The 13,161-nt window shown below is 41.3% G+C and overlaps 1 protein-coding gene across 14 annotated transcripts; it reads right to left on the reverse strand.

Moving 5' to 3' along the window:
- Nucleotides 1–421: 421 nt before the first annotated feature.
- On the reverse strand, nucleotides 422–11,040 carry mbd113 (methyl binding domain 113). Of its 14 annotated transcripts, XM_020545245.3 has the most exons (12): nucleotides 10,616–10,791; nucleotides 8,248–8,458; nucleotides 7,955–8,080; nucleotides 7,795–7,872; nucleotides 6,414–6,539; nucleotides 6,227–6,325; nucleotides 5,964–6,110; nucleotides 4,910–5,018; nucleotides 2,036–2,542; nucleotides 1,647–1,847; nucleotides 946–1,038; nucleotides 422–861 (listed from the first exon to the last, which is right to left on the reverse strand). In XM_020545245.3, exons 1-9 carry the CDS (start codon nucleotides 10,768–10,770, stop codon nucleotides 2,073–2,075), a joined length of 1,521 nt encoding a protein of 506 aa, XP_020400834.1. In that variant the 5' UTR covers nucleotides 10,771–10,791; the 3' UTR covers nucleotides 422–861; nucleotides 946–1,038; nucleotides 1,647–1,847; nucleotides 2,036–2,072. The 14 variants fall into 14 exon arrangements, with proteins under 14 accessions (XP_020400834.1, XP_035819111.1, XP_035819110.1 ...); XM_035963218.1 differs by lacking the exon at nucleotides 1,647–1,847 and having other exon boundaries at nucleotides 946–1,033; nucleotides 10,661–11,040; XM_035963217.1 differs by lacking the exon at nucleotides 1,647–1,847 and having other exon boundaries at nucleotides 10,661–11,040.
- Nucleotides 11,041–13,161: the final 2,121 nt, after the last annotated feature.

Consider the following 13,161-nt stretch of genomic DNA (forward strand, 5'->3'; position numbering starts at 1 on the left):
TTGTGTTATTACCATTTTTGTTGGAGACATAAGCACAAAGCCCATCTAGATCAGTTGGTAGAGCTCAAGGCTTCTAACCTTATGATTGTGGGTCAAGCCCCACAATTTGCATTCTGATTTATTTTTTGTTTTATGTCGCTGGTGTGTCCGTCCAAATTTATTTTTCACCTAAATTTTTTTTATCTTTGTCACTACTCTTTTTTTAAATAACTCATTAGGTATATTTTTTGTCTTGGGGCTTTTGCTGCCAGAGGTTTCTAAGAGTCTCTGGAATAAATTATTGAATCTTACGTATTAATTTTTTTAAAACTCCTATGGAATTGACTATCTTATACGATGGCCTATTTGGAATGCAAGGTTATTATATAAATTAATACATGAATTTTGTAGTCTCACCAGTTTGATTTTATATAAAAGCACATGAAAAAAAAACTATTCCCATATTCCTGTGTTAGCATCAGTACACAAACATCAAATTTGTTATTTTTATATTAATTTTCTACAGATAAGCCTGTATTCTATAATCCGAATATGAGTACATATATATTCCAACGTTGTGGATGCGTCAAGGTTTAGATACTTGAATATTTCTGGAATAACGAAATGTGAGGGGCTGAACAGTGACAGGTATTTCATTCTTGTGTTTTCAGTAGGCCGCTTAATGCTCCTAATGAGAACACGGAACTCCTCTGGCAAATACAGCTGCCGGATAGTATACTTTGGAAGTTTCTCCAAAATAATTGCTTCGTAGTTTATGACACAGATAGCTGCATTTTTATACGAATTCCTGGCAAACCAGTGTTTCATGGCATAGAAGTTCTGAGCGTCAGTTAGGATATGAAAAGCAAAATAGCCTGGCTCCTGCAAAAAAGACCAGTGAGTATGCTAGGGATGCCCAGCCCAGAAAATGTGTATAGATTAACACGGTAAATATCAGCCAAATACCTTACAACTGCTCACAGTTGAGTTGATTGCTACAGAAGCCGCAAGAACGTTCCTTGATAGTATAACAAAGTGCCTGTATTCTGGACTACTGACCTGCCAGGAGAATCATCAGAATCCAATGAAGATGATTTAAAAAAATGAGTAGTGATAAAGATAAAAAATCTAGGTGAGAAATAAATTTGGACAGATACACCAGCGACATAAACAAAAAAACAAATCAAAATGCAAACTGTGGGGCTTGAGAACCTACGCCCACAAGGTTAGAAGCCTTATGCTCTACCAACTAAGCTAGATGGACTTTGTGCTTATGTCTCCAGCAAAAATGTTGATAACACAACCGAGCTCGGCGCCAAGATCTGTGGCGCCAAGCTCAGTGCCACGTCGACGACACTCGTCCGGGTTGTGCCAACGCAGCACGTACCTCGGCGCCAGCCTATGACGCCGAGCTGTGTTAACTCGGCGCCATAGGCTATGACGCCGAGCAAAGGGTCCAAAACTGACATTAAAATTTTTTAAGGTCTAAACCTGAATTTTTTTCCAAAAAATGGCTAAAATACAAAAAAAAAATTCGGGCAGGGAAGTGCACTGGGCACCTTAAGTTCGTACAGCATGCAATCTAGAATCACCTCCTTTTCAAAGGCACGTGTTGCTGGGTCACTATCGTCAGCACTTAATCTCTGAATGTGATGGTTTAACAATACCTTGTTTACTATTTATTTTCTTTCACCTGAACTCTGGAGCAGATAATGAAGAAAGAAAATATGCTCATTGACGGCATTTATGTCCGTATTGACGGCATTTATGTCTCAGCCCTCAGGTTAACGAAAGCTTCTTAAATTTGATTCCTTTGATGCTCCTGCTGTCAAGTGTTAAATCCTGCTCTCTACAACCAGTATTAATTCCTATGATACAAGAATCAAACAGATTACTTCCACTAGACACCCTCCACATCAACTAGAAGCAGAAGCATGCAGAAGGGAATAAACAAAACGAAAAAAATGAAAACCTGGACACACCAGATCAACTTTGGTTCCATTTGTTCCCTGAAGAAGTATGATACAACTTTTGGGCGGCGACCCATAAAACTCACCAGATAACTTGATCTAATTTTATGCTTTTCTTGAACCTCATGTCTTATTGCAACTTCTCCTCTTGTAAAATTTGTAACCTGTGGAGAATGTTGCCTTCTCACTAACTTCAGTTAATCTGCTATTCTCTTGCTTGTGCAAACCCGTGCCGGTTACCAGATCCGAGTTGTCTCCCTCTATCTTGGATAGGTTTTTCTCTGCTGTGTCGTTGTTGTTTACTTCCTTGGTTATCATTGTGCTATTCTGAGCCTCGGTACGCTCCAGAGTTTTCAAATGCGTCAAGTCTTTCCCACCACAGATATCAACTTCCTCTTTGGCCTCGATGTGCTCCTGATGTGAACCCTTGTCACGATCCGAAATGCTATCATTTGTTTGCTTCAAGATTTTCTTTGGCCTCCCTATTCGCTGTTTCATAGTCTCTGAACTGGTCCCCTTTTCGCATGCCGCTTCCATAGATCCAAACTTATCTCCTTCCGGGTCAGATTGAGTTAACCCAATAGCACCTTCACCTACATGGCATATAGAAATCATTACATCGTATGGAGTTGTAAAACAAAATGCCATTAAACTGAATGCTAGAAAAATGGAACTCAGTCTATCATCTAAGAGAAGGTATAGGGTCAGAAAAATGCCAAAGGTTTTGGGTCTATCATCTAAGAGAAGGTATGGCGTGCTGTTCATATTGTTTTTGGAATCCCCCAGACCCCCACATACGAGCTGTGCTCATTTATTCAATAATTGGGTACAACATAGGGGTCACAGGAGTAATGTTATTAACTGGAGCGAGTGCTCTTTGTTGGGCGATATGGCTCACAAGGAACGACTCTGTATTTGACAAGAGGAAACCAAAATCTTACTTGGAGGTTCTATTCAGGGAAACACACTGGCTTCGATCCTGGGCTCAGTTACAGCGCATGGATGAGCAAAGGCAGGAGTTAGTTCAAGTTTGCCATCATCTAGGATCAAGAGCAATGGACTTTTTTGCGTCACGTGGATGGCCTTTTCTGTTTCGTCTTTCTTGCTAAGATGATCTTGTTATCTCATTGAGTTCTATGTATGTAATAATTTTGGTCTGAGACCTTTTCATCGAAATGGCCGAAAGCCGGAACATTTTCCATTATCTAAAAATCTAAGAGAAGGTATAGGGTAGAAAAATGCCAAAGGTTTTGAGTTCGAATTCTGGCAAAGGCTTTATTTGTACCTCTGCCCCTTTATTTCACTGTTGCTCCTTTCTCTCTGGCTGCACGTGAGTGGGGGTGTTGAAGTGTATAAGTGAATTACTGACCTTCTCCTAACAACTTAAACTTTTGTGTTGAACTGGTTAGTGCGTCCACTCTAACATGATATCAAAGACGGAGGTCTCGTGCTCAAATCCTGTTAGAAGCTTAATTTGTGCCTTCATCCCTTTATTTCCACGTTTGCGCCTTTCTCTTTGGTTGTATGCGACTGAGGATGTTGAAGTATATAAACTCTTACTCTCATCAAAAGGATAACATTAGGAGTTGGGTCAATTTTCTGGTTTATTTCTCACACAACACACAATGTCATACCAACCTTAGGGGTTGGGATTACATATTTATAGCTGGCCAGGCAGCCAAGCAAATGCTAAAATACTGTCCTCTAGTCTAAGATGTCCTAGATGTCCTCTAGTCTAAGATGTTGTGCTAGATGTCCTCTAGTTTAAGATGATGTCCTAGATGTTGTCCTCTAGTCTAAGATGTTGTCCTAGATGTCCACAAAAGGACCACAAAGACGTATTCCATCATTCTCCCCCTAAGTCTTGTGCGTCATCTAGGGGGAAAGTTGGATCATCTCGGACCTAGAGCAAAGCTTAAGGAACTTGATCCTCCCAAGGGGCTTAGTGAGCAGGTTCGCAAGCTAGTCGTTGGTGATGATTTAGCGTGTCTTGATGCTCCCTTCCGCCAGACAGTCTCGGATGAAGTGGTACCTAACTCGGATGTGCCTCCTCTATTCATGGAAAATGAGGTTCTTCGCCAGGGCCAAAGCGGATTGGTTGTCCACCCTGAGTTCCACCACTCCAGTGTCCCTGCCGAGGAGATAACCGAGCAGTCGAAATCTCCCCACAAGATGTTGTACTGCCATGCAATCCAGTCGTGTATGGACGAGGTAGCGAAGGCTCTCCACAAGATGTCGGTACTGCGTAGCGTCCACCTCCTTCATCGTGATGTCGCGACTCAGCTTCAGCTTCTCCATCGGAGTGAGAGCTAGGTTGCAGTCGGTGAGCCCAGCCAGCCCAACGACGTGCTTGGCGTAGGTGGTCCAGCGAAGCGTGATCCCGAAGTCGCCCTAGTTCACCTCAATCCCCGGATAGGAGTGATGCTCCAGATCACTCATTTGGAAGGTGATCATATCTTCCTTGAATGTTGCCACCTCCGCATCCTTGGTCCCGGTGATCACCAAGTCGTCGACGTAGACACCCACCAACAGAGCATTTCCTCCATTGCCCTGCCGGTAGATGGCCGCCTCGTGCGGGCTTGGCCTGAAGCCTAACACAACCCTCCTCCTTTAGAATGGCTAGGTTTAATGTTGGCTCGCAAGCCTAACACAACCCTCCTCCTTTACCAGGATTGATAGATAATTTATTTGAACTTGTAGATGTTAATATACTTTTGTAAGAACTTGGTCAAAGATAGAGATGTTTTTTTCTCGAACGCGCAGGAGAGCTACACATTATTATATTAAGAAGAGCGGTCCAAAATAGACCAACAATCACCATTACAATACAAGCCTCCTTACGGAGGACGAAAACAAAGAAACATAAAAACTGCCATAAGAAAGAACTATCCTACAACTACTACTACTTAGAAGAAGTTAAATTGGCCTAAATTTGTGAACCTGCCATAACTAGAACTTACAGTGATTTGAAGTCTGCCCATTAGATAAGTCCTTGTCTAAAACCTGTGCTCTCATGAATTTTTTCTTTGCTTGTCCTTTTGCTTTCAATCTTTTCACCATGCTTTTGGGCTGATGGTACAAGAAAAAAAATTGCATCATTTGTCAGAAAGAAGAGGTTGAACATCATATCTTGGAGATTATCAAGAAGGTACATATATAAAAGGCATGAAATATAATCTTTTTAGACAACACTCTTGCTAGTCTATGCCATAGTAACTAGTAGATGAACATGACAAGTATAGTTTATGGACAACTTTTTAAATCTATTATCTTATTTAATTGCGCTGTCCTAACAAAATGCATGTCCTAGAATGTAGGGAGTAATAAGTTAATAGTGTTCAACTTTGAGATTTGTCTTCCACAAGCAAGTATAATGATAGGACTTATGACTTAGAAACCCAATGAAACTTGCCTTTTTTAGCAAATTGAGTGAACCATTTGAAAGTAGTACTCCCTCCATTCCAAATTATAAAATGTTCTCGCTTTTCTAGATATGTAGTTTTTGTTATGCATTTAGATGTACACTATGTCTACATACATAGGAAAATCAATGTATCTAGAATATCCAAAACATCTTATAATTTAGAATTGAGGGGTTAGCTAGTAGACATAAGATGACAAAAGGGCCTATGCTAAAACAATAGTTCTGGGAGAAAACAAAATACATTGGTATATTTGTATTTGTATTCTATACATTCATAAAACAGATAATTCATAACACTGCTTTGTTTTGTTAAGAGTACGCAAATTGTAGATTTAGGAAAGCTATGGGCTTTTTTCACAAAAAAGGCCATAGCTTTTAAGTATAGTATATCAAAAGCAATGTAGGCTAGCAAATTGAAATTTAGTTTTCTGAACCTAGGAAAACTGTATCTAATTCTCTACAGTGCCTGAGCGTATGAAACAAGAGTTGTCAAAAACCAAAAAATATCATTTTGCTTTAAGAATTAAAGGTCTCTGAAGGATAATTACACAACCTGACAAGGACAAATACAATGCGAAAAAAGGAATTACCAGATCTGCACACTTATCAAATGAATACATGTCAATGACATTTCTCCTTGGTAAATAGGAATGCCTAGATATTTCTCCGGTTCCAAGGTAGCTCAATACAGACTTAAGCGTGCGAAATACACGGTGACTAACAGGATCGGTATAGTACTGCATAATCAAGTTAGAAATCTTATCAAACTAGGGCTGCTGATGAATAATGAAGGAATAAGCAACTTTTTCAAACATACTAGATATAAACGGTTAGATGCACTAGGCTAATGTACCTGGTCTTTTCTGATTCCATCATTGAACTTTCTAGATATCGTTTCTTTCACCCATCCATCTGGTAAACCATCAGGATTGAATTCCACATGAGCAAGTATCTATAAATAAGCTTGAAGGTTAGTTCTGAAGAAAGTTACGAACTTGTAGAGTTCAAAACAGAAGGAACAATTCCAGCAAGAGCCATACATTATCATCAGTGCTAGTGTCGCACAGCACATCCATATCACATGTAGAAACCATGCCCTTATTAACAAAGTGCAATACTTCTGCTTTTGATAAGAATCGCTGCCCAGTAGGTAGGTGAACATAAAACTGCAGAAGGCATAAGCTTCAAAACAAAAAGAAATGTCATATGCTCATATCTCATCTAACGTTTGTGTGACTTCAATTTCCTCCAAGGAACTAACATATCCACCATGCTTTTGATAAGAATCGCTGCCCAGTAGGTAGGTGAACATAAAACTGCAGAAGGCATAAGCTTCAAAACAAAAAGAAATGTCATATGCTCATATCTCATCTAACGTTTGTGTGACTTCAATTTCCTCCAAGGAACTAACATATCCACCATGTAACTAAAACTTCCTCCTCACTCTCAACCTAACAGCTTTCTTCTGAACGAGCAAAGATTTATACCTCCTGCCCCTACACAAATTAAGTCATGGCAATTCACTTGTATTCTAACACTCCTGATGCCGAGGCTCTCTCAAGCCTCAGACGTGGAATAAAAGCAAGCAACAATTATTTTATTTAATTGCGCTAACCAAGATTCGAACTCGAGACTTCAATCTTTTATCCAACCAATTCAACCCAAAAGCTCAAGCTGATAGAAGAGATGGGCAATTCACTTGTATTCTAACAACACCCACTCTTAAAGACATAAAATTCAACCCTGAATTATAAAAGAGAAGATTTATTTCAACCATTCAAACAACTGCAGATGATCCCCTTGAACCCTAGAATTCCATTGATATGGTAACTACGTGTACAATGTTGATTGATATCATGGTTTATGTTGAGCTGAAAATAATAAGCATTGAGAGAGTCACAAGTGAACTCCTGCTTTATTTTTTTTCTTTGGATATCTTCTTCCATTCCATCCACAGCTGTGGCATTGCCTCACTCACCTAACCCTCCATGACATGTATCCTCTGCATCTATCTGGTAAAACCAGAGGATGCTATGAGCCACCATCCAAGGTTGAGGTGACATCAAGCTTCATCACCTTGGCTCCTGACCAAGCATGCCAGTGTGTGCCTGCAGCCAATACCTACCCCAATTGTTCTTTCGGTTTTGTACTCGCTTTTAGAAGGGAACATCTTGTCTTGCCAGCTACATCTTATTGGAAGACTGTTGTATTTTTTATATCCAATATGTATAGTTGCAGTAAAGTACCACACCATATGGATGTAATGAAAGGCCCACACAGGTGAGCTTATCCGTGAACCTGCAAATATGCTTGATTTTTGTGGGTTCCGCGGAGAACTTCAAAAATTAAGGCTGTTAGTGGGTTCACGGACAAGCCTCCTTGCATCCCTAGATGTTATTGTGCAACAAATCTCCAACCTACCTTGTACATTTTGTCCATTTTCTTCCCACCGGCTCTGACTTCAATCACCCACCCACGTGGAAGCCATGTATGTGACTCCTGCATGCAACAATCAGGAAAGCACATCAGTTTAATCAGCAGTGTCATACAATATGGCATGACTGAATAAGAATTGACTAACATGAAGCTCGTTGTCCTCGGCGCTTGCCTGCAACTCCAACATGCGTTCTTCCACCCCTGAGAAAAGATAATGCAATGTCTCCATCTTTGATGTGAACATGTATCCGGACATTGGGGAAGTGTAGTACTGCAGAAAACAAGTAACAAATTTTTTCACAAATATTAACAAATAAATGTTCTATAAACTCCAGAATCAGGTTTATAAGATCTACACAAACATATGTATGGTCAGCATTTGAAACATCACATGACATATATGTTCATATGCAAGGGCATATGTGGAAGCATGCATACCTTGTAGATGGAGCCATTGTCTTCTTGACAAACCTCCATAGTCCAACCGTCAGGAAGCCAACCCGGCGGCTCATCCAATGACCCAGAATCCTCATTCGACTCATCCAATTCATGAACCACTAAGACCTCCTTACCTTGCCTCCCCTGTTTTTCTACCTCCACGGTCTGCTTCAATGTGTTGTCATTAGAGATAACCAGGCCATTATTCTCCCTATGGTGGAACCAGAAAATCATGAAAAGATGCTAAATTAATAGTTGTGTGAACGCTACTATGAAAGAACTAAATTTAACACAACAAAATCATCTGATGTGCTACCTATTGCCGGTAACTTTAAATAAAATAGTAAAATTGATGAATGTGTTATTTTATATGTGTGTGTGTGTGTTATTCAGCACCTTAGGTGATGAACCCTGGAATGACTTAACAAATGTTAACTTATTCGTGATTTTTATAAGTCATTTCTTAAGACATTTTAAGGTGAGTGATCATCACATAGGGTGACGAATAGCGCTACCCTAGTCACGTGCCCCACGTTCGGCCATGCATCGTCCGCACCAAGGCCCCCGCTCGCACGCCCGCTTGCCCAAGCCCCGTTAATCATGTCTTCACTTGTCGTGCCTCCGCCAGTAATTCCTCCACCGCGCCAACCCCCGTGCCCCTGAAGTCCGTAATATCTAAAGTAACCGTTGAATGGCTGAATATTTGTTCCTGTTGTATGTTGAAGTAAACCTGGAATGACTGAAATAAACCTGGAATGGCTGAAGTAAACCTTGAATGGCTAAAATAAACCTTGAATGGCTAAAATAAACCTGGAATGGCTGAAGTAAACCTTACATGGCTAAAATAAACATTGAATGGCCAAAGTAAAAACCTTAAATGACTGAATAAAACCAAGAATGGCTGAATGTTTGTTCCTACAAACCTTGAATGGCTAAACAAAACCTTGAATTGCTTAAACTAAACCTTGAATAGCTGAATATTTGAACTTAGGTATATATATGGAAAATCATTTATATTCCCTGATGTACCTACTCCATTATATTAACCACGCTCGAGGCTTGCTCACCTGCATCCTAGACTAGTCACACTCGCTCTTAGTGTGTCACAAACGTGTAACCTGACAGAGAATATATGGTGTTCCAGGCTGGGACATAGGATGTTGATAGATATCCAGATATTTCCAACAGACTAGTGCTTCAGTTCGTCTTCATCCTCATCAAGTTGATCGTCACATGACCCATCGCTGTCAAGGGGGTCACAAACTGCCCTGCTTTCTCATATATGTTGTGTTCTAGTTGGTAGTTCATCTGGCAAGTCGTCAATGAACCGTACAGGGTCCTCGGCCCATTGCCAATCTTGCTGCCCAGCAAGTAAACAGTGACTAGGTAATTGCCTTTGCCTCTGAATCCTTCCAAACCCCTTCAACGATAGTATACGTGTATACCTGCTCTGATCCTTTTAGCACAATTACCCAAACTCTCCACCTGAATCTACAAACTTGTAGTCTTGTACCCAGCAGTAGAACAGGAGAGCGCGAGACACACGCAATAGCACCTGCAACTTCATGGGTTTTTTTTCAAATGAGAGTATCATCTGATACTTTTTTCAGACTAGAGTATCACTAGATAATTTTTTTAATATCACGGTACAACTGATATTTTTCAGATTTAAGTATCACTTGATAATTGTTTTCATGTTATGGTATCAGTTGATACTTTTTCACATTATAGTACCAGAAGTAGATACTTCTTTCAAATCTTATCATCCAGAATCCAGGGCAATATTTTTTCAAATGAGAGTATCATGTGATACTTTACTATTACTGTTATATTTGCTCTACTTATGTATATACACATATTCCACTCATCAGTATACAGATACACTACTTGCCTTCCAAGTGTGTACCCACATATACTCCTACTTTATAAGAGTGTACATACTGTATACCTGTTTAGAGTATACAGATATATACTCCACATCGTCCTTATCCAATTGAGAGTTTGAGACCGCAAGTATATGCATAAGGCCAAGAAAATAGTGCTAGACGTTTAACTGATTAGTGCCTATTGGATCTTAATGAACCTAAACCAAATAACAGAAAGGGGTAGCTACATCCGGAAGTAAAAAAAAACTCAAACTAGTTCCTTGAGCGTGACTTAACTCAATACTTAATGTTTAGCCCTTTGAGTAAAGATTATTTGAAAAGAAACAGTTAATAAACAGAGGCCACAAGTAGGTTCAACAGATGCCATCGCCAATACACCAGATTCGAGACAGGAGACGGGGCGACGGGGTTTTCACTGGCTCTGCCGCAGCGAAATGCTCTGAAGGGGGGCGCATGCGCACCCTGAGAGGTCGGAGGCAAACCTAGTATGGTCAGCCAGTTGAGGCGGGGAAGCATCAGGGACGCACCGCGGGGGGAGGGAGGTTGCAGGGGAGCTGGATGCCGGCTCGGACGGCGCTCCGTCGGCCGGGAGCGAACCGCTGCCGCTCCTCCGCGCTGAGCGGCGAGTCTCTACCATAGGACGCCCGGCGCCGGCAGGAGTGACATGCACGGGAGGGTGCGGCCTCGGTGAAAGGTTTGGCCGCAAGCCCGCGGGGAATTTGGTCAGTCTACGGGCTGATTTGGTGATTAGGGATCCCTAGGGGATCCATGGGGGAGGAATCCCCTTGCAATTCAATTTTGAATAGCAAGAGGATTTCTTCCCCTCGGGATCCCCGGTCACCAAATCAGCCCTACAGTGATGTTCTTCGTCGCCCGCGGGGGGAATTTGGTCAGTCTACAGTGCTGCATCTTCTGCTAACTCTCCTCACTTCATCCATTTGTTAACTCTCCTCACTTCATCCATTTGTGTTACAAACCCACTGATGGGATTGTACGAACACGTTGACTTATCCCTTGTGGTTTGGGTTGATGATGAGTGATTGTCAACGGGGTAGTACTTTGGTGTAAGTCTTGGACCAACTAGAGTACGAGAGCTTATATTGTGCAACCATGTCTGTCGGCTTGTGGTGCGCAGGTGTGGAGCATACGAACGGTGGTCTACGATGAAGGTGAAAGTCATGCAGGTTAATGCCGATTGATCGGGACCGGTAAAGGACGAGCACCGGGACTTGACTGAGGTACTAGAGAAGTTGTGTGACTAGCCGTGGTGGCTGACATTTAGAATACGCTCGGGCGCGAGGACGTGGCAGAGTAGATCGTGTCGCCGACACGGTCAAGGACTGGCGGGACACGTGTTTAGGACGTGGGGGACGCACATGCGGTGCGCTATTCACGACGGTTTCTGTGGTTGCGCCTCAAAACTACCAAATGCTGGGTTTGGGCCTCAAAACTCGGTGGCATGGTTCTAGCGAGAATCGGAGGCGGCACGTGGCGCATCGCGAAGGGTGCGTCGAGGCGAAGCAACTTCGTGTGGAGCGCGTGACCGTCACATCAAAATCATAGGAGTTGGTCCATTTTACCACTGGTTAAGTGAATGAGCTATATGTATCTAAGGGTAGTTTAGACTAGTGGAATAACCCTTTATAAATAGATGGGTGGGCTACCGTGAACAACCATCTTTTTTGGCTATATCATTAGGCACTTGTTAGAAAACTCTACTTTCCATTTTTCTAAGTTGTTCTAGTTATTAGTCCGGAGATTCATAGGTGTTCTTGTGAACTCCACATCTATGTAATCATGATTTTAAAAGGAAGGGTGGCTGTAACCATCCACAGTACAAAGTTTGTTTAGGTCGTGTCTTATTGATCTCGCTGCATTTTTTAATCGGTTTCTCCTCTCTCAACCCCTCTCTTTGGATTTTGTGAGAATTATTGATTTCTTGAGTTGGGGATTGTTTTGGGATTGACTTGGGGTAAAGATCACTCTCTAGACCACTGCAATCATCTAGTTTGAGTTGGTTGTGGTTGTGATCCAATCTGAACTCGTTTTGAAAACCCCAACTAAACCCCGGTCTAGTCTGTGTTTTCTGATCTGCGATTGATTTACAAATCTATTTGAGCTCAAAATTTGTGGAGACCTTGAAAACTCGTTTGTCGAGGTGTATGTAAAATTTCAGCTCAATCGGAGTCCGTTTGGATTAGTTTCGCATTCGAAACTAAATTTCGAGCTGCTCAAAACAGCCCTAGATAGCAACGTGATTTTGGGTCGATTCGGACTTTTTAGTGTCCAATTTGTGTTCCATTCATTTTGTTGGTCTCATGTGAGTCTTAGGAACAATTTAAAAATATGGGATCACTTATTTATTGATGTGATTTTGGTTTGAGCGACTTCTTTATCTCAAATGAAGTTAAGTGCTCAAGTTCCAATTTTAAGCACCAGAATTTGATTAACTCCTATTCACCTCACTCTGATCACCTTTTCAATCCTTTAGAATGCCAAGAGAAAGTTGGTTATTGTTGGAAAGGGTTTAAGTTTTGACAGATTTTTAGTACCTGCGACATATTTAGTGGGTTTATGAAAAATTAGAAGTAGACGTGTAGGTGGAACATTTTCTTATTTTCCTATGCTTGATTTGCCAATGAATCTAGTGGCGGCTACAACATTAAGACTGAGCCAGGCTGCAGCATCGAACTGATGAATTTGACATGGGAGGCTCTAGCCGTATTTGGTGCAGCTAAAGATTTATGGCAAATCAAGCCGCCCGGAGTGTAGGTACTTCATTTTTCACGGCCGCCTAGCTATATAGATGTAGAGGTTTTACCCATATTCGTTTATCTATTGAATTTCTATGATTTTTCCTTCTCACGGTTTCATTTTATAGTCGTTGTCTGTGAAAATATTATTAGTGTGGCACGTGCAAGAGACCTGGTGATATTGTAACTACTTCAAATGGGAAGACAATTGAAGTATGTTTTTTCCAACACATTATAAGGGCTAGTTTAGAAATCCTATTTTTCAAGGGATTTCA

The sequence above is a fragment of the Zea mays genome, chromosome 10, assembly GCF_902167145.1.
Source record: "Zea mays cultivar B73 chromosome 10, Zm-B73-REFERENCE-NAM-5.0, whole genome shotgun sequence".
In the NCBI taxonomy this organism is placed as follows: domain Eukaryota; kingdom Viridiplantae; phylum Streptophyta; class Magnoliopsida; order Poales; family Poaceae; genus Zea; species Zea mays.

Coding starts and splice junctions, on each gene's coding strand:
- mbd113 (XM_008664096.4), bottom strand. CDS start 10,770: ATGGTAGAGACTCGCCGCTCAGCGCGGAGGAGCGGCAGCGGTTCGCTC. Junction 8,459..10,615: donor CAACTGGCTGACCATACTAG/GTTTGCCTCCGA, acceptor GTTCCACCATAG/GGAGAATAATGGCCTGGTTA. Junction 8,081..8,247: donor ACAATGGCTCCATCTACAAG/GTATGCATGCTT, acceptor TGTTTTCTGCAG/TACTACACTTCCCCAATGTC.